Source organism: Trichogramma pretiosum, unplaced genomic scaffold (assembly GCF_000599845.2).
Source record: "Trichogramma pretiosum strain Unisexual culture from Peru unplaced genomic scaffold, Tpre_2.0 scaffold91, whole genome shotgun sequence".
Lineage (NCBI taxonomy): Eukaryota > Metazoa > Arthropoda > Insecta > Hymenoptera > Trichogrammatidae > Trichogramma > Trichogramma pretiosum.
Genome location: NW_019640791.1, coordinates 59,181 through 79,332, shown reverse-complemented (window position 1 = coordinate 79,332; position 20,152 = coordinate 59,181). Strand labels below are relative to the sequence as shown.

The 20,152-nt window shown below is 36.6% G+C and overlaps 4 protein-coding genes across 4 annotated transcripts; 2 read left to right on the top strand and 2 right to left on the bottom strand.

Annotated features, from left to right (window-relative positions):
* Nucleotides 1-849: 849 nt before the first annotated feature.
* On the bottom strand, nt 850-4,288 carry LOC106655282 (PR domain zinc finger protein 5-like). The gene is made up of 4 exons (XM_014375602.1): nt 4,163-4,288; nt 3,989-4,094; nt 3,037-3,919; nt 850-932 (listed from the first exon to the last, which is right to left on the bottom strand). Exons 1-4 carry the CDS (start codon nt 4,177-4,179, stop codon nt 901-903), a joined length of 1,038 nt encoding a protein of 345 aa, XP_014231088.1. The 5' UTR covers nt 4,180-4,288; the 3' UTR covers nt 850-900.
* Nucleotides 4,289-8,986: 4,698 nt separating this feature from the next.
* Nucleotides 8,987-10,417, top strand: LOC111694610 (homeotic protein spalt-major-like). Its single transcript, XM_023463360.1, has 3 exons — nt 8,987-9,033; nt 9,099-9,210; nt 9,291-10,417. Exons 1-3 carry the CDS (start codon nt 8,999-9,001, stop codon nt 9,726-9,728), a joined length of 585 nt encoding a protein of 194 aa, XP_023319128.1. The 5' UTR covers nt 8,987-8,998; the 3' UTR covers nt 9,729-10,417.
* A 4,057-nt stretch (nt 10,418-14,474) lies between these two features.
* Nucleotides 14,475-15,952, top strand: LOC106655284 (gastrula zinc finger protein XlCGF49.1-like). The gene is made up of 3 exons (XM_014375604.2): nt 14,475-14,529; nt 14,592-14,703; nt 14,784-15,952. Exon 3 carries the CDS (start codon nt 14,934-14,936, stop codon nt 15,702-15,704), a length of 771 nt encoding a protein of 256 aa, XP_014231090.2. The 5' UTR covers nt 14,475-14,529; nt 14,592-14,703; nt 14,784-14,933; the 3' UTR covers nt 15,705-15,952.
* Nucleotides 15,953-18,426: 2,474 nt separating this feature from the next.
* Nucleotides 18,427-18,922, bottom strand: LOC106655265. The gene is made up of 2 exons (XM_023463414.1): nt 18,812-18,922; nt 18,427-18,742 (listed from the first exon to the last, which is right to left on the bottom strand). Exons 1-2 carry the CDS (start codon nt 18,920-18,922, stop codon nt 18,434-18,436), a joined length of 420 nt encoding a protein of 139 aa, XP_023319182.1. The 3' UTR covers nt 18,427-18,433.
* Between the last annotated feature and the right edge of the window lie 1,230 nt (nt 18,923-20,152).

The window sequence follows — 20,152 nt, the reverse complement described above, 5'->3', positions numbered from 1 at the left end:
AGTTTTGTCTGGAGAACCAAGACTTCTTCCTAATCGCCACAATGCGAGTAGAAAAAAAAATGAATCGAATTCTACATCTCTCCAACGTTCCAAAAGCTCATCAGTTGTTGAAAGCAAATGAGTTCGCAGCCTTGGCATACACTAAATGCGTCGCTGTTAACTGTACGATATTTTGACGCGCAAACGATAAATACACCGGTGACGATCTGACAACCGATACACAAAAAAAAAAGACTTCCGTATTCCTTTTTCGCGTGTGTTATTCTGCGAGCGAGCCGACTCCTGTATCACGAGAAAGCCGCTTTTAATTTAAAATAAACGCACAATGGAGCACGCGCGGCTGCCACTGCTGCAGCTGCGGATATTCTTTTCTCTGCTCTGGCCGCGCGCGGGGGCCAACTCACTGTCAACGCGAATCATATACAGCAGCGTATCGATGCGCGACGCGTCAACATTTTTTTAATTAAAACGACGCGAGATCGAGCAGTGGCGGTAGCAGTGGCACGCGCGAGGCTACAAATTATCCAATTCCCGCGTGGCCGAGCTAATTCTTATACGGTACAAAGATACGCTGATTTTTTTTCTATATTAATTAATCGGTAATATCACGAAACGTGCGTACACAAAAATGTTTTTCCTTCTTCTTCTTTTTTTTCCAGCCCTTTCGGAGTGATTAATCGGCAAAACTGCAGCGGTACCAGTTGAGTGCCTTTAGAGCGCGATACTAAGAAACATCTGGTTGGAATATACTTTCGTAGTAGTAGGGAAGGTTGCGCTGCAGTCTAAGTGCAATTCGATATATAGCTCGCTCCCTGCGATTCCGCGCGTCCAAAACTTTTCTCTCTCCTCGGTAAGTACCACCCTGTAACGTTTCTCCTTCTTTTTTGTTTTGGCTCTCTTTTATACGTCTGCAAAATTTACCTCAACAACAACTAGAAAAAAAAGTGAAAAACGTACGATATTCTCCGAGAAACTTAAAAAATTTCGTAAATTGGCAAGAGCCCCGCAGCCGACTATACATAATTTCACTCGCTCATGAATGCGAAACAACAAAACGTATACATATGGATATTTTTGATTTTTACATGGTGCATATGGATCGTGCAGGCGACCACGTTTCAAAATATACATTTCGTACTCGCGACGTACACCTACGCCACTACTACTCTACGCACGTATATATTATGAGCCACGTCAGGCACACCTGACGCGTCGCCGCCACCACCACCACCACCACCATCCCATGCCGCAGTAGCAGCAGCAGCAGCAGCAGCATGACGATATCCTCCTTTTGCTCTCCAAAGCTATATCGTTTAACAGCAGCTCTCTCTCTAAGTGCGGGGTTTAAAAATATCCATGGAACTGACGTATAACGCAGAAGAGGGGGACAATTGCCGTTTAATACCGCTCGTGTAATGTTATAAACTTTACGATACGTATTCATCGTGTATTATACGATATAGAAACGGAGGGAGGGAGCGAGAGCGAAAAAAAATAGAATAGGGAAAGCGTAGCCAAATCCCCCTCCCCTGTGCGCGCGGCAAGCTTACTTCTAATATCAGCTTTTTAGCTGGTAAATCCAGGGCGCACATACGCAGATATATACTACATAAAAGTCACAGATTTCCCCGGTGGAAAGTTCATGGCTGATGCTGCTGCTGCTGCCGTTTCTATGTGCGCCAGTGGGTGTAGTTGACTACTGCTCGAAGAGCTTCCTTATATTTTTAAGCATATACATCGGACCACGTGGATATGTATGTGAGAAATTTCTGAGAACTTTGAAAATGCAGGCTCGGCGAAAAAAGGACGGTTTATAAAAGAAAAAGAAAATATATCATTTGTTTGATTCATTGCACAACATTTGATGTATTGAGAATTATTAGAACTTCAAACGATTTTATTCTCTTTTACGGGTAAGGAGCGAGTCTTTGCAAAATATTGTTTATATTTCAGTTCGCGTAGGAAAAGTGAGTAGAAAAACTTTCAATATCCCGACAAAAGAAATAACAGTTTGAAATACTTTATTGTTGTTTACAAAATTTGTAGTATTTATGTGAAAGGTTTTTCGTTGTGTAATCATGTGATTGTGGAAGTTTTCACGGCGCCTATAAGTTTCTGGACCTATTTCACATTCCTAGCGTGTGTTCCGATTATGTACTAAATTTATGTGCCTACTAAGATTACTATTTTGTCCAAATGATTTATGACAAATTTTACACTCAAAAGGGCTTATACGATCATGAACTGCAATTATATGATATTGGAGAGTGACTTTTTGTCCAAATGATTTGTGACAAATTTCACATTCGAAGGGTTTGCTCCGATTGTGTACTTCATTTATGTGCCTACTAAGATTAAATGTGTGTCCAAATGATTTGTAACAAATCTTGCACTCGAATAGTTTGCTCCGTCCATCATGCTCTGCATTTATGTGAGCTGTGAGAGTATGTTTGTAACCAAATGATTTATGACAAATATCACATTCAAAGGGTTTGATATGATCGTGTACTATACTTATGTGTTTCTTGAGGTTTCCCTTGCGTCCAAATGATTTGTGACAAATGTTACATTCGAAGTGTTTGCTCTGATCATGTACTGAATTTATATGTCTAATGAGATGACTCTTTTGTGAAAATGATTTGTGACAAATCTCACATTCAAAGGGTTTCTTATAATCGTGTATTGAATTTAGGTGAGTTTTGAAGCTACCCTTGCATACAAATGATTTATGACAAATTTCACACTCGAAGGCTTTGCTACGATTATGTATTCCATTTATGTGATCTTTGAGCGTATGTTTGAATCCAAATGATTTGTGGCAAATCTCACATTCAAAAGGTTTCTTATGATCGTGTATTGAACACATTTGCAGGAAACCTTTCGAGTGTGAAATTTGTCACAAATCATTTTCAAAAAAAAGTGACCTAAAAACTCACGTGTGTACTGTATTTATATGATTTGCGAGAGTGTATTTGTATCCAAATGATTTGTGACAAATTTCACATTCGAAGGGTTTCATACGATCATGTACTATACTTTTGTGAGTTTTAAGATGTTCTTTTTGTCCAAACGATTTGTGACATATCTCGCATTCAAAGGGTTTGCTACGATTATGTACTGTATTCACATGTCTATTGAGGCCACCCTTTTCTCCAAACGATTTGTGGCAAATATCACACTCGAAGGGTTTGCTATGATTATGTACTGTGCTTATATGAACTTCGAAGGTATCCTTGAGTCCAAATGACTTGTGACAAATGCCACACTTGTAGGGTTTGTTCCTATAATGTACTGTATTTATGTGGATTTTGGGATTTCCTTTTAATCCAAATAATTGTTGACAAATTTCACATTTGAAGGGTTTGCTACGATTATGTACTGTATTTACGTGTGCATTGAGGCTACTCTTTTTTCCAAATGATTTGTGACAAATTTCACATTCGATGGGCTTGCTTCGATGATGTTCCGTCAATATAGGCCCTTTGAGTTTGTTTTGGTATCCTAATGATCTGTTGTAAATCTCACCTTTATATGCTGTACTTTTTTCATTCGCCATAGTGATATTTGTATTTAATATCGCTTCTATTTTATCATTCAAATAATTTGTCTGAATTTGGTTTTCTTCATACATTATAGGTAGACAACTTTGATACTCAGATTTGCAATTTGCCATCGATTCAGACTTCAATTCCAATTTAACATCTTTGCACTCAAAGTCGATAGATATATTTTCATTCGTGTCATTAGTCTTATTATCGCTTTCTATTTTCACATTAGGTAGACAACTTTTATTCTCAGTTTTGCATATGGTTGTCGGTAGAGGCAACAGTTCGAGTTTCACATTTTTGCACTCAAATTCTACAGGTATATTTTCATCCAATTTTTCGTTAAACGCAACAGCCTCATTCTCGAGTTTTACCTAAAATGAAAATTGTGTTATAGATTTGAATAGTGAAAAAACAGAATACATTAAAATCATTGAACTCACAGATGATTTAAAAAACGATAAGGTTTCGAAGTTAGTAGCTCCCACCGGATCGAAATTAACATCGTTGCATGCACCTGTCCTAGCATCGTCTGATTCTTTCTTTACACTGCAGAATAATCGAATTGTATGAAGCGATCGCTTATGAAAATAAGGCACGAATAAAAAATGGTATACCTGACTACGCTCTCCATTACTTGCTCAATTATATTAAATCACTTTGAATTTTGGAAAAAATATTCGAACAGTATTAAAATATTTGAGGTTATGCGCCTCGATTTGTAAACACTGGCTTAAAGCAAGAATTTAGCACTTTGTTAGCGACTGAACGCACTGTACTCGTAAGCAAGGTTACCTCGCGGTTGCGAGAGCTCCTTTGGCGATACTTTCCTCCTCTACTGTCGACAGGCCGTACGCAGTCGTGTTCTGCAAATAGACACTCTTGTGTCATTAAAACTGGCCGAAATTGTAATGAAAATGTCATTCATCCAGGCGCACTATTTGCTTACACATTGTAAGTTCGGTAAATATGCGTGGAGAGACATTCAAAGAAAGAAGACATATACCACTGAAATTTATTTTCAACGTTTTTTCCCTTATCTAATGCGATAATTTGTAACAAAATAATAATAAATTGCATTTTTGCTGTACAAAAAAAAGGAAATTATGTTCTTTTTTAAGATAATTAAGCAAGTTGCGTGTTTCTCGAATATGTATACGGAATTTTAGCTTGATTCTTGAGTGTTCCTTTTTTTATTACCGTTTCAAGTACACTTTAATCCTATTAATATATTTATTTTCGAATTCGCCCAAGTGAAGTTATCTTATAAATTTCAGATCGTTTACATTTTATCCCCCTCAAGTCTAAATAATTTTCGTCCCCAAAAAAGTACGACGACTCGTATCGGCTCAATGTATAATAAATCAACCGCTTAAATTTTAAACTTCTCTGGGAATCACTTAGGTTTTATACACGCGTATATAAATTTATACGTGCCTTCGCGCGAATGCGAGTGTAAGCGCGTAATCGCTGATTAAAAAAAAAAAAAAAAAAAAAAAAAAAGAAAGGAGAAGTGCTTGCGCGGAGGTGGTGCCTGAAAAAAAAAAGAAAAAAAATTGTTCGCACGCGAATTAGAAAGGGTTTAAAAAATCACGCAAACTCGCATTACGGAGTTCTGGCAAATCCTGTATAAACGTATATATATACGTATAGGAATGACAGAGAGCTGCACGGAACGAACGAAAAAAAAAGCGGGGGTATAAGCCAAAAACTGCATGAAAATTCCTGGCTACTGTATAGCGCGCGCCCCTGCAGACGACTATACGTGCACCCTACACACGTTACTCCCGCGAATAGCATTAGTTAATTAGGTTGGGCAGGAGGCGTGACGTTGTAATTATTGCAGAGGTAACGCGCGGGGGGCGCGCGCGCGCCTGCGCCAGCCAACCAACCATCCAGCTATATATGCCTAATGCCATACACTGCACAGGTATGTGTGTATGTATGTGTGCAGTGTAAGTCGTAGGGCTCCGTGTACCGAGTTCTGCTCGAAGCGCGCACTATGCACAACGTGTAAGTTATACAACGCAGTCCGCGCCAGAATGTATATATAACGGGGGATAGGTATATATATATGTGTGTGTGCTATGGTAGCAGTGCAGCTCAGGACATGGCAGCGTAGCCTACCCACCCACGACAAAGTTATTAATTGCTTCCCTCGAATCCCATGCTTCGAGAGAGAGAGAGAGAGAGAGACTGCTAGCTACGCGCCACGCCAAACTTATATATCCGTGCTATCTTCTACCCCCTTACCTACTTCTTTTTTTTTAATATAAAGCAATGTAAAAGTATTTCTCTGCCATTTGGATTCTTTCGGAAGATACTCGTTCAACCTCCCCCTTAGCCAGTATATGCGGGGCCAGAAATTCGGAAAGCGAAATGTATAAATAGTTTTGCACCACTTTCTTGTTATGTGCGTCGGTGAAGACGTACGTTCTAAAGGACAAGAGGAGAAGACCGTACATAATTTTTCTTGTAAATTGAGTTAATTTATTTGGAAGTAAATGATATGAATAATTATTTATCGTTTTTAAGGGTCGTTATGATAAATAAATAAGAAAAAGGGAGAATAATTTAGTAGATGACGATAAACTTGATATTTAAAACTTTTTAATTTACATCACCATTAATTTTCATGTTGCAATTGTATTACACAAATCAGGCCTATTTTAAATGACCTGCAAATAATCATTGAACATTTCAAAAAATTCAGATAAGTTTTCAACCACTTTGAGTTCCATAATCTTACTTCAATCCTCCACCACTAGATGGCGAGTACCTCAATTCTGTGAATCTGCAAGTGGTAATGTCAACATAATGTTATAAGTCAAAATGATAATCCTTCATCTCGAAGGTCCTTGATATCGGAAATTATTCAAATCAACTTCTTCTCTGTTTGATTTGTGCATTCTGTACAAATTACTGTTTTAGTATTTTCGCATATTGACTCGATTACATTTTTATGTAATAAACTAATGCTGAATACACACCTTATTTCTTTCTTGTCTTTCAGAATTATAATCTTCCATTTGTTCAAATTACATCATAATGGGAAGAAACAACACAAGGTAGTAAATTAGTCAACACATTTTTCGCCCCTGTACCCATTTAAATCTTGAGAACCGTCACAGCAATTATGATACTGCAATCACCAAGATGTTTAAAATGATGGACTATATCAATCGATACATTTTGAATGTCAATAATCTCTTTAAAATCACTATCATCATCTGCTTTTAAATTAGCTAAAATTTTAGAATATTCATCACGAATTACAACATGTTTCAATTCTTGTCTGAAATCGTTAGACATCGTTTTCGTATTCGTTTTTCATAAAATTAAAAATGATTTTGACTATTTTTTCGAAAATAGTACTCTCTTCAATTGTGCTTAGATATAAAATGACATGACAATAGAATATTTTGATACTATCTGTTATAAAACATTCTAAATTCTTTATCCTCAGAATAACATTTTTAACATACAATTTTATAATGCATCTCGGCTTAGTATATTGTTGACCGCCTAATGTCGCTGTATAATAGTTGAAACATTCCTTGTAATAATATTTTTAAGGAATGTTACCATTTAAAATACTTGTCAACAATTATACCATCTTCGACTTACACGGACATATAATTCTTTTGGTACGTGCACTTTTGATTTCAACCATTCGATAAAAAACATTTCAAAATTATTGTTTTTGTTATCAGACATCATCTAACTACTAATCGAAAGTGTGTTTAATTATATAGCCTTAACAGATCATTAAATAACAAAATAACATAAAACATTATGCAGTCATAAAATATTGGAAAAAAGGTATACTCGTGATTAGTATGAGTTCATATTACACTCAAAAAGCTTTTTTGTCTGATAAAAGCTCTTTATTCAATGTTGAGTATTTCTATCAAAGTTCCTTCGAAAAAATTACACGCATTTCTCCTGCAACACTACCTTCAATTTGATAAAGTTTTTAATTACCTCTGTATATGCATATTGGCTCAAGGTAGTAAGCACGAAATCATGCAATTTTTTTCAATATCAAAATTCGTGCTTTAAAAATTATCAAAGAGCGATACATGTATTAAGCTTTTAAATGCGCCACTATTTGAATATTTAATCGGGAAACCCGATAATAAAACAGAATTAATCATCGTTCACGATGAATAAATTTTCTGCCCGCCTCACACTCGTGGGGTCGTTTTTTGGTGGGGGGAGGGGGGCTTACTTATCGCAGACGGTATTTTGTGAGGTGCTATGGGTTTAATAATTGACTCGGATCTCGTGATCCGCTATACGGTCGAGCTCGCGCGCAAGATCGAATTTATCGCGCGCCATCGCTCGTGTCGGAGCCTCTCTCATTGTTTGTCTACGCGTCGAGGTTATATATATTTGTGTATATGGCGAAAATTCCGCAGCACTTCACCCTCGTTGGACGTCAAATATATATCCTCGTGATTACCATGTGCCACACGTGTATACACACACACACACACACACACATACACACCTGTAAGAAATTATCTTTTCTACTTGTGGCATTAGTACGAGGATCATATAGATATATACGTAGAAACTGATCTTCGCTCTAGCTTCCAACTTATGCATACGTATTAAACGGTGTCGATTACCGACCCGAACAAGAATTTTCATTAAGCCCCCCGCGGGTGCGCCATGTGGTTAACCCGAGCATTATCGTAATGCTCTTGCTCATAAAGTCTAAACCATACGTAGATATATAGAAACGTACGTACATATCTATGACTTTTCACGTAATATATATTGCATATCGAATTGTTTGATCACACATTGTGTCAGCGAGATAGAAGATTATAATAAAAAAAAGAGCCGAATTTATAATGTTTGTACAACTAATGCGATTGAGCGGAAAATATTTATTCGAGTGAACGTTTTCGCGTTTTAATACTGATTCATCATTTATTGAGATGAAAAATTGAAATGAACGAGGCGAGGGAAATTTTGGTACGTTTATTTTACGAGGATTTAAATTTGATTAAAGGCTAATATTTTTTTGTACCTTTGAAATGGCACGTTTATAACATTCAAGTCAATAGTCGCGTTCTCGTTGTATTTTTTGAAATAAAAATGAAGCTTTATTTTATTTTACAGTTTTGATACTGTACTGATGACATTTATTACGAGCCATCAAATGAATTTTATACTCAACCAGCTCCTTATCAATGAGCTTCATGCACTGTAGAATGATTTTTCAATTTCTTTTTTTTAGTGATAATAAATAATTCTTAGCACTGATGGCAATTTCTTCAATAATATTTTATCATGATTTAGTTTTGTCTCGTTTTGATTCAGTATATTGAATTTTATAACACGATAACTTATAAATATTATGAAATTGAAGTTCCCTAGTTTGATGTGTAATATTACGACCCAATTATGATCAGTCGTTCGGAAAATTCCAAGTAAGAAACATGGACTCATGTGGTTTATTCAGTGGTGTTGTCAGGTAATTTTTATTTCTTGAGAATGAAATGTCATATTAAAATACTCAATCGTAATTAAATATTACAGAGTTAAAAACGAGCCTTGTGATGTGTCGTTTACCGAAGATGATTATAAAACTGTCGACAACACATCCGATACTAAACATTTTCAACACTTGACGTTTTTACAAGGAAATACAGTAAGTGCCGATAATTATAAGCGAATATCTTGGTCGATATTTGAACGAAAATTTACGAATACACTTTAATATTATTTTAGACCCAAAAATTTCAAGAATATGACGAAAATCGAGAAAATGAACTCGATGAAGATATAGAAATAGTTGTCGAATGTCAAGATGTCAAACCTGACATTAATTTATTGCCAGTTAGGAAGACGGATGATTATTCTCAAAATTACTTACGGAATATGAAATACAGCGAAGATTATAAAACTCAACCCACAATTAAAACAGAAACTCTTGTAAAAAAGGAATATTTTAGTGATGAAACAACAAAATTATATTCCGACTGTGAACTCAGAGAACAAAATGAAAAAAGAAGTCCTATTGATAAGGAGCACAGTGATAGAGGTCACATGTGTGCCACGTGTGGGAAGAAATTTTCAACAAAGGGCAATCTCAAAACCCACGTCAACTCGATGCATAATCACATCACTCATCCATGTGACATATGTGAAAAAAAAATTTGCAAATAAGGGTAACCTCAAAACCCACATCGACTCAATTCATTAAGGTATGAAACATACATGTGATGATTGCGGAAAATCATTTACACAGAAATCTAACCTCAATACCCACATCGACTCGGTGCATAAAAATATCGCTCATTATTGCGATACATGCGGAAAGACTTTTAAACGAAAGGATAATTTCAAAAGGCACATTACAGGATCGCATAGCGATGTCACATATACTTGTGATACTTGCCAAAAGACATTCACACGGAAAGATCACCTGAAAATCCACATCAATTATGTGCATATGAATTGTACGTACGTGCGAAGAATGCGGAAAAGCCTTCAAACGGAAAAGTTATCTCAAAATCCAGATGGACTCAGTGCATAATCGCATCACTCATCCATGTGACATATGTAAAAAAAAAATTCGCAAGTAAGGGTAATCTCAAGATGCATATTAATGCGGTACATCATAAAATCACTCATGCATGCAATTTTTGCGAAAAGAAATTCTTAAGTAAGAGTTATCTTAATAAACACGTTCACTCTGTACTCGACGAAATTGCGCGTCAATGAGAAAAGGCGGAAAGACACGCGCAACCGAAAGTATTATCACAAAAGGCACATCGATGAGATCTTCTACGAAAAAAAAATTTAAAGAAAACACATCTTGATACGATGCATCGCACATGCATTACAATTATTGAACGTATAAAATTTAAAGTACACTTCAAAGACTTATTTAAAAATTTTCATTTATTATGATACTAAGAATTTCCTCAGTGTTATCACATTATGTAAAAACATTGTTTGATTCTTATAATGATAAATTAATTAATTGTAAGCTAATAAAATGTTGGACCACTTTAGTCGATGTTAATTTTATAATCCTAGTCACTTTTCAATGCGTGCTTCGCTCATCCTTAGTAAGTTCTGCGAGCTTTACTACCCACTTACAGTTACACAAACTAAGCCGTTTAAAAATTGCTCTCGCTATTAAACTTTTTCAATAGAAAATCGCTGAAATTATCAGCTTCACTTGTGTCAAAAACACACGATTCCTTCCGATTTTTAATCAACAATAATGCGTTTTTTTCAATCCCAAAACTCCGAATACAAGCTCGGTCGAACAATATCCGTTCAAAGCGATATAAACGTGCGGCGCAGCTAAAATTTCGAACAACCCCCTTCCAAAAAAAGGCAACTAAAAAAACTTAATTTCCCTCTATATACGGTATATCTACCAAAACCCAGAGAAGACAAGCGCGAGCAAAGAGAGAGAGATAGAGTTATCGATCATTCAACGGCGTATACGATGGGCGTGCACAGAGTATAGCTCCGCGCGCGTCAAGAAAGTTTCTCTCTCCTCTCTCGCACATTGTTGATTCGAATTCCAAATGCCTCGGCGCAGCGCCGATGCGAGCCACTGAGCTTCGCTTCGAAGAATACCACACCACCGCGCACCTCGCGCGTATATATACGGATAAACGATGTATGCATACACCTCTACAGCACATATATACGTATAGTTTCACATCGTGTGCAGCTATAGCTTCGCGCGTCCGTCTTTCCAGGAGCTTGTTTTAACGGCACCCCACGGCCTTCTCTAATGCCCTGGTGCGCTTCTCCGTGTGCAGTAGTAGCAGCAGCAGCTCTCTCGCTCTCTATCTATATACACTTTTCTCTCTCTTCTAAAGGATCCCCCATAGATAGCCGGCCCGGCCTCCAAGCCGACTTATTCTAATGCAGGCGCGCGCGTTACTGTGTGTTGTAACCACATCTCTGCATGCCTGTATTTTCCCTCTCTCTCTCTCACGTTCTCTCTCTGACACCTCGAGTGAATGCATAAGGTATGAGTTCGCCCCGGCTCGTACTCTCTCACCCACGCACACACGTACGTTCACTTGGACATTGGCATGTGCATCTATATATACCGTACCTAGTTCTATATGCTATTCATACATAGAGAGCTTCGAAACTTCTTCTCTCTCTCTCTCTCTCTCTCTCTGACTTTTTTTTATACGAATATAAGTAAAGTCAAATATCAAATTGCCGTTATACTCTCCGGCTCCTCGCGCGGGCGGGTGATATTCTAATTTTTCTCTCTCTCTCCACGCGCTATCGAGGAAGAGAATCTTTTACTTCGATGAAGAGGTCAAAAATTTATCGCGGCGTTTTACTGGTGGCAACGGCATAAAATGTTTGATATGCTCGCGGGCAAGCGGCGGCGGCAACGGCAACTTATACCCCGGGGAATTTTCACCAACGCTGAATATATTTTGCACAATTTTATCCTGGGCGCTCTGTGCGAGGTGTATGCAGTGCTGCGCGCCAGGAACCGTATCTTATATGTACGTACGCATGAGAAACATTTTTCATATAAGCCTCTGGGCTCTCGGCTATATGGCACTGGGGGGTGCACTGCAGCCGAAAAAATATACATGCTTATTATATTTGAGTGCTCTCGAAATTTAACGGGCGATATGTTGTTATTATTATTATTATTATTATTATTATTATTATTATTATTATTATTATAGAGTAGTCGAGTAGCTTTTTTAACTTGATATAAGATGGACAAAACGACGGTATATAGCTAATACAAGAAAACGAGAATCACGATCGCTTTGCTGATATCGTTTTCGCTCAAGTCACGCGTGATCGCACGCGCCAAAAGATTCAGTTTAGCGGTATTTTTACGTCATCGATACGCCACGCACGTCCGAACGCGTATATCGCAGCCGTATATAACATCGACCTTTGCTGCCAGCCAAGTAGACGTCACCATCGAGTGTACCTACCCATATAGTCTGGTAGTATTGTACAGTCGACTTACTTTAATATATCGGTCGATCGGTTGATAGTTCAGTGGGCCAATATAATTTCGATGGCGACCTTGACCCCCTACTGCACAAACACACACAAGTAGCATCAAAGAACCGACCTAAAAGCTCGCCCAAGATTTTATGTACGGGGGGGGGGGGGNGGGGGGGGGGGGGGGGGGTATCTATAAGCTCTCTTACTCTCGCTCTCTCGTCGGAGAGTCGTTGGTGCGCGCCCGAGTGAAGCCAGACGTTCCCCCATCATCAACTCGAGTAGAAATTCAGATTTTCGTGGTTGAGCTCGTTGCGGTGTAAATCCACGAGATATAAAATGCTGCTGCCTGTATATACTACTCGAGAGTAGTCGAGGTCAAAACTGCCACGCGCCGCGCCAACGATGATGTGTACCGTATAGTAGTAGTAGGTACTAGAAGCGGTCGACCGGAAGATTCGACTAGACACGGCTGCTGCTTGAAGATGACACGCCGCTGCGCTGATCGTTGAACCCGAAGAACTACTACTACCCTCGATAACGTAGAACAAGTGTGCGAGAGAAGGAGGAGGATAACAGGGAAGTATCAAATTCAAGGTGAAGCTGTAAGTAGCTTGTAAAAACGGCAACCTTCTCCCGGATCAAGTAATGTTTTACGACGCTACACTTGAGTGCGGCTGATTACAGTGCTAAGCTCGTTACACCCGCGTCTGAATAATGACACGCTCACTTGCGCACTTGCAGACTTTGGTCGATACGCCAATTAAGATGGCTTGAAAAGTCGCTTTTGGAGAAAGACAAATGCCATGATTAATAACTTCGATATTTTTCCATATGCATGGTCATATCCGACTCATAAAACACTGCATTGCATTGAAACACATAAATCATTTCGATTTATACATTTTTTTTCACTTTGCCACTTGCAGATTTACAAATACAGGGTACTCGCCATCTAGTGGCGAAGGCTCAAAGTGATATGTTATCTTATTTAAAGCGCCAAAGTAACAAAGAAAATTGAGTATTGTTTTTAAAACCATGGTTTGACTTGTATTAATTTCTTCATTTCGACACTTGCAGATTTATAGACAAAGAGTGCTCACCATCTAGTGGTAAAGAAAAAATGCCGAGAAAATAATTTGTTTCTTACTGAAGCATTTAAATTTTAATGTCGGGTCTTCTTTAATATTTAAAGAGCTTGTTTGACAAACGTACGATTTGCGAATTATTCAAAAGAGAGCTAGCTAAAACTCTTGCACTCTACGTCAAGATGTACCTCTCATACACTTGGAAATTTAAAAAAAAGAAAAAGATTAATTTTGCACCTCTTCTAGTAGCTCGTATCAATCTTCGTTAGAGCGTTGAAGGGAGCTCACCGTAATTACCCTTTAATTTCATTGACCACGAAATGCTTCTCCAGAGGCCTTTGTTCAAAGCCAACTTTATGGTTTAATTGAGACTTCTTTCGCGACTGAATAAAATATCTAGTATTTAAGTGTTGACAATATTACATAAAGTGTTATATGAATTATCTATCTTGTATCTCAATCGATTAAGAAACATTTAAAAATTCATCTGCGATAAATCGTTGTATAATTCAATTTTCTAAGTACCGAAAATTTGTTCCATTCACTTTTATAATGTTGTAAGATGAAATAAATTATTCCTTACATGTTAGTTGTACAAAAGATAATTTTACGAATTATTTCCTTGCCAATGCACTGTAGAATAATTTTTCTTCAATTTTTTCATTCTCTGGAATAAAATATCATTCATGGAAAAATACTTATTGTTTGCTAGTTAGAACAACAATTAAATACCATAAATAACATATTCTGACTTAGTTTTGGTTTATTTACATTTGTTTGTCAGAATATTGTACTATGATTTGTAAATATTATTAGACTGAAATTACCTACTTTCATGTAAGACCCAATGATCAGTCGTTCGAAATATTCCAAGTCAGAAACATGGACTCCTGTGGCTTATTCAGTGGCGCTATCAGGTAAACTTTTTTTTTGAATGAAATGTCATATTAAAATACTCAATCGTAATTAAATATTACAGAGTTAAAAACGAGCCTTGTGATATGTCGTTTACCGGAGATGATTATAAAACTATCGACAACACATCCGATACTAAACATTTTTAACACTTGACGTTTTTACAAGGAAATACAGTAAGTGCCGATAATTATAAGCGAATATCTTGGTCGATATTTGAACGAAAATTTACGAATACACTTTAATATTATTTTAGACCCAAAAGTTTTAAGAATATGACGAAAATCGAGAAAATGAACTCGATGAAAATATAGAAATAGTTGTCGAATGTCAAGATGTCAAACCTGACATTAATTTATTGCCAGTTAGGAAGACGGATGATTATTCTAAAAATTACTTACGGAATATGAAATACAGCGAAGATTATAAAACTCAACCCACAATTAAAACAGAAACTCCTGTAAAAAAGGAATGTTTTAGTGATGAAACAACAAAATTATATTCCGACTGTGAACTCAGAGCACAAAATGAAAAAAGAAGTCCAGTTGATAAGGAACACAGTGATAGAGGTCACATGTGTGACTCGTGTGGGAAGAAATTTTCAACAAAGGGCAATCTCAAAACCCACGTCAACTCAATGCATAATGGTACGAAACATACATGCGATGATTGCGAAAAATCATTTACACAGAAAGCTCACCTCAAAATCCACATCGACTCGGTGCATAATGGTACTAAATATAAGTGCGAAGGATGCGGAAAAGCCTTTAAACAGAAAGGTTATCTCAAAATCCACATGAACTCGGTACATAATCACATCACTCATCCATGTGACATATGTAAAAGAAAATTCGCAAATAAGCGTACTCTCAAAAGCCACATCGATAAGGTGCATCATAAAATCACTCTTGCATGCAATTTTTGCGGAAAAAAATTCTCAACTAAGAGAAATCTCAAAGTCCACATGGATATGGTGCATTATAAAATCACTCATGCATGCAATTTTTGCGGAAAGAAACTCTCAACTAAGAGAAATCTCAAAGTCCACATGGATATGGTGCATTATAAAATCACGCACGCATGCGATTTGTGCGGAAAGACATTCGCAAGTAAGAGTAATCTCAAAATCCACATCAATGCCAAGCATAAAAGTAACACTCGCACCTTTGATTCATGAGCAAAAATAAGCAGTCATCGAAATAATCTTAGTAAGCGCGTCGAATCGTCGCCTACCATTTATGCTTGCAACACGTGCGGAAAGGCATTCGGACGAAAAAGAAGTCTCATAGCTCATATTAATATGGCTCATCACTAACATTATACGACGTAATAAATGAATTGAGTCTACCAAGCCCCTATGGGCGATCTTATGAATTTGTAGCAGACTACACTCTAATCTAATTTCAATAGACTAATGAAGAAATAAATAGTTTCTCATTTTATATGTAATACTCTCACTTGTTCAAAAAAAGAATGAAACAAATGAATTCACTTTTTTTTTTAAAAAACAGATACTAACTGTTTATTGTGAATAAATTCAAATATATTATTGAAATTTACGGTTTTCCTTCTTTATATCAATACATTAAAATTGTAAAAAGAACGATTTCCGGATCATCCTTGCTTTAATACTACAGAAACCTCATTCCTCTATACTTCAATTCAAGACAATCCCTCATTATAAATTATTAATTCATTCTTCGCCAAAAGGATCGCGAGATAAAAAAATATCGACACAAACAATACTTCGATTATCACAAGCGACGCGATAAGCACTGTATACATACGACGGCTAAATAATTCCCCCCGACGCGTAAAGTACATAACATTTTGCTCGAAACGCAGAGAGGAATCTCATATCCGTCTGAGACGCGCCTCAATGAGAGAGAGAGAGAGAGAGAGAGAGAGGACGTTAGCTAGCTAGACGTTCTCATCGAGAGAGAAGCTCTCGTAGATAATGTACGCGAGCGTCGGTGTGTGTGTGTGCGTGCAAGCCAGAACGCGATTGTTTGTGAGTAAGTGTGCGGTTGCGCGAAATATTATAGCTCGCTGCTGCAGCACTGCATCGCTTCGACGCGCTCGCGTATATATATACGCTATTTCCGCGAGCAGATTGGAAATTGTCACACCGTCCCGTCCTCTCCCGCAGCAGCCGCAGAGAGAACTAGTCTAGCGCTTGGGCGAGGACGGCGGATATTAGCCGGAAGAATATCACGCATCTATAGCCGGGCTGAACTGAAAAAACTTTTTTAAAAATGTTTCGATCGATATATAGCCGAGCTCGACTGTGTATGTGTCAGGCAAGGGTTTGAGCGCAGGGATATAATACGGAGCGATGGAATTGGAGCCAGAGGAGGTTACTATGTGCTACTATCTATGTGTGTTTCAGTAGTTTATAATAAAGCTTTGATTAATTGTCGTTCGAAATGAATTATCGTGCAACAATTATGATTCGATATTCTGATGAAATGTCAGTAATTTGATACGTTTTTAATTTGATTCTGAAGATGATCTGATTTTTGTTACGTTTAGATGAATCCTCCCTTAAAAAAATTATTGTCTGATCGTAAACGTATTGCAATCAGTCGTTGGATTTCGCGGCGCAAGTATATACTTACGTTACGTAATTGATCGGACTGAATCGATTATTACAAAATAATATATTTCCACCGTTAGACATGCGACATACTTTTCATCAGATGAGCTGAATCGTCACTACTTGCAAAAATTTTTAATCGACATTTAATGATGTTGAATTCTCGTATAAATATGGAAATCAGTTGAAGGGATCAGCGTGCGAAAATGAAGAATGATTCTTGCTTCAAAACAAAGATTTATTTTTATTAGAATACAGATATAAGAAGTAGGTATTAAGAAAATATTGTTGATATTTTTATTTATGTAAAACAAGTGATTAAACCGTTTTTGGCAGTCACAACAAAATTAATACCGGTTTGAAATACATAATTGCTCTGCATAAAACAAGAGGATATTTACGTGAACAATTTTGTGCACCCCTCACGTGACTGAATAAGTCTTCATTGCGTCCATATGTTTTGGAACAAATCTCACGCTCCTAGAATTTGCTAAAATTGTGTATTTCTATTTTGTGCCTTTTAAGATCATTCTGATATCCAAATGCTTTTTGACAAACGTTACATTCAAAGGGTTTACTACGATTATGTACTGTATTCATATGTCCATTGAGGCCACCTTTTTCTCCAAACGATTTGTGACAAGTTTCACACTCTAAAGGTTTGCTTTGATAATGTACTTTCGCAATGTGTTTTATGAGTCTATTCTTGTATCCAAATGATTTATGACAAATCTCACATTCGAAGGTATTGCTGCGATCAAGCACTGTCATTATATGAGTTTTAAGGGTACTCTTGAGGTTAAATAATTTGTGGCACGTGTCGCACGCGAAGGGTTTGCTATGCTCATGTACTGCATTTATGTGAATGTTGAGGGTACCTTTTCGTCCAATTGATTTGTGACAAATGTCACATTCCAAGGGTTTGCTTCTAAAATGTACTACGTTTATATGACCTTTTAATGTACGCTGATATCCAAATGATTTATGACAAATGTCACATTCAAAGGGTTTTCTACGATTATGTACTGCATTTATGTGATTTTTGAGTGTATTTTTGTATCCAAATGATTTGCGACAAATGTCACACTCAAACCATTTGCTTCGATCGTGTACTCCATTTCTGTGAGTATGAAGATGACTTCTTCGTCCATACGATTTGTGACACATTTGAAAGGTTTACTCCAATTATGTATTGTAATGATATGAACTTTCAGGTGACCTTTGTTTCCAAATAATTTTCGACAAATGTCACATTCATATAATTCTTTTTGTTGATACGTTTTTCGACTCAAATTGCACTTATTTCAAACTTAGGTTTGAGTTTTTTTATCAAATATTTTTACTTTCTCGGATTCAACAAGCTTCAATTGGCACTTTTCTTGAAATCGGCTATTATTATCATAATTGAATTCTTTCCTTATCAAAATTATTAGACTTTTTTTATTCAAGTAATTTGTCTGAATTTCGTTTTCTACCTTTACAATAGAAGAACAATTTTGATTCTCAGTTTTGCCGATGGCTGACCACGATTCAGGTTTAACATTTTTGCACTGAAAATCTATGAAAATTTTTTCGTCTAACTTTTCCGGTAATGACATAACCTCATTCATATGATTTGCCTGAAATTAAAATAACGTAACAGTTTTGGATAGTAGAGAACATGATATAATTCACATCATTGAACTTACTGGTGATTTACCAAACTGTAATGTTTCAAATTTCTTGTCTTCACCTGAGATCACCGAATCGAAAACATAATCGTTGCCTGCCTCCGGACAAGCATTCGGCTCTTCCTTCATTCTCAATCTTTACTATTATTAGGGTCGTAGACCCTAAATATTAGGGTTGTAGACCCTAAATACTATAACTTTACTATTATTAACTTTACGACCCTAATAATAGGGTCGTAGACCCTAAATAATAGTAAAGTTTGATGAAGCGATCGCTTAAAATATTATGGCATGTGCAAAAAATGTTAGACCTAATTACATTCTCGCAGCTTTCCATCATTCGGTTGATCATGAAATTTGTACGATACACACTAAGAGAATATTTGAGGTTATGTACTTATAGCAGCCAAGACTCAACCTCGATTTCGACAATTTGTAAACACTCTCACTGAGCAATTCCTCGCTAGCGACTAAACACTATTCAGTAATACTAATTTAACAATATTCAGTAATACTTTTAATTTTTAACCACTAAACACTAGCTCAGTAATGCAGCGTTGGGAAGAGGACTTCTACACGAGTCCGCTAAACTGATTTCTTTATCGACATGGTCAGCATAGCCAACCTTGTAATTTGAACCGTAGCAAATTACACAACTACATGTATTTTAAAAAATGTTCATATAATTTCTACCATATTAACATTGTAAAAAATGTATACGAGTATTAAAAATAGTACGATATTATACGAGTTCTTTGTTGACTATATATTGTTCGTTAACTATTAATGATGGTATGTCTGCGTTAGACTTGCGCTAATAGTTTTTAAAGTGATGTCATAAGTTATATAACATTTCGATGACGTACATAATGACAATTTGAAGTTCTTTGGATATTCAAATTTAATATCTAGAGACCGGTTTGGGGAAAATGTTTATGAAACACTATATAAACACAACGTTTTTAATTGTGTAAAAAAATTTCCGAAATTCATGATTTCAGTTTTAAAAAGTTTTCATCAGAGTGTAATAAAATAGGATCCACAAGAGATACTCCTGATGAGATCGATTTAAATTTCTTACATCAAGTATAATTATTTTTAATCATTAAGAATTTGAAGTATTCTGTGAATAGATCGAGTAAAGGATCTGATGGGTTTTCAAGACAAAGTCAAAAATTTCAATAAAGAATCTCATCTAATTCTTTACTCAGACTAATATTTTTATATCTGCACTTCGCACGTTATTTGTTATAACTCACAAACATAAATGTTTCATTTTTTAGGCGTCCAAACGATGTTCCCCATTTATTTTATAAATAATACAAATTAGGAGCATTCATATGTCACCATGGTAATTTA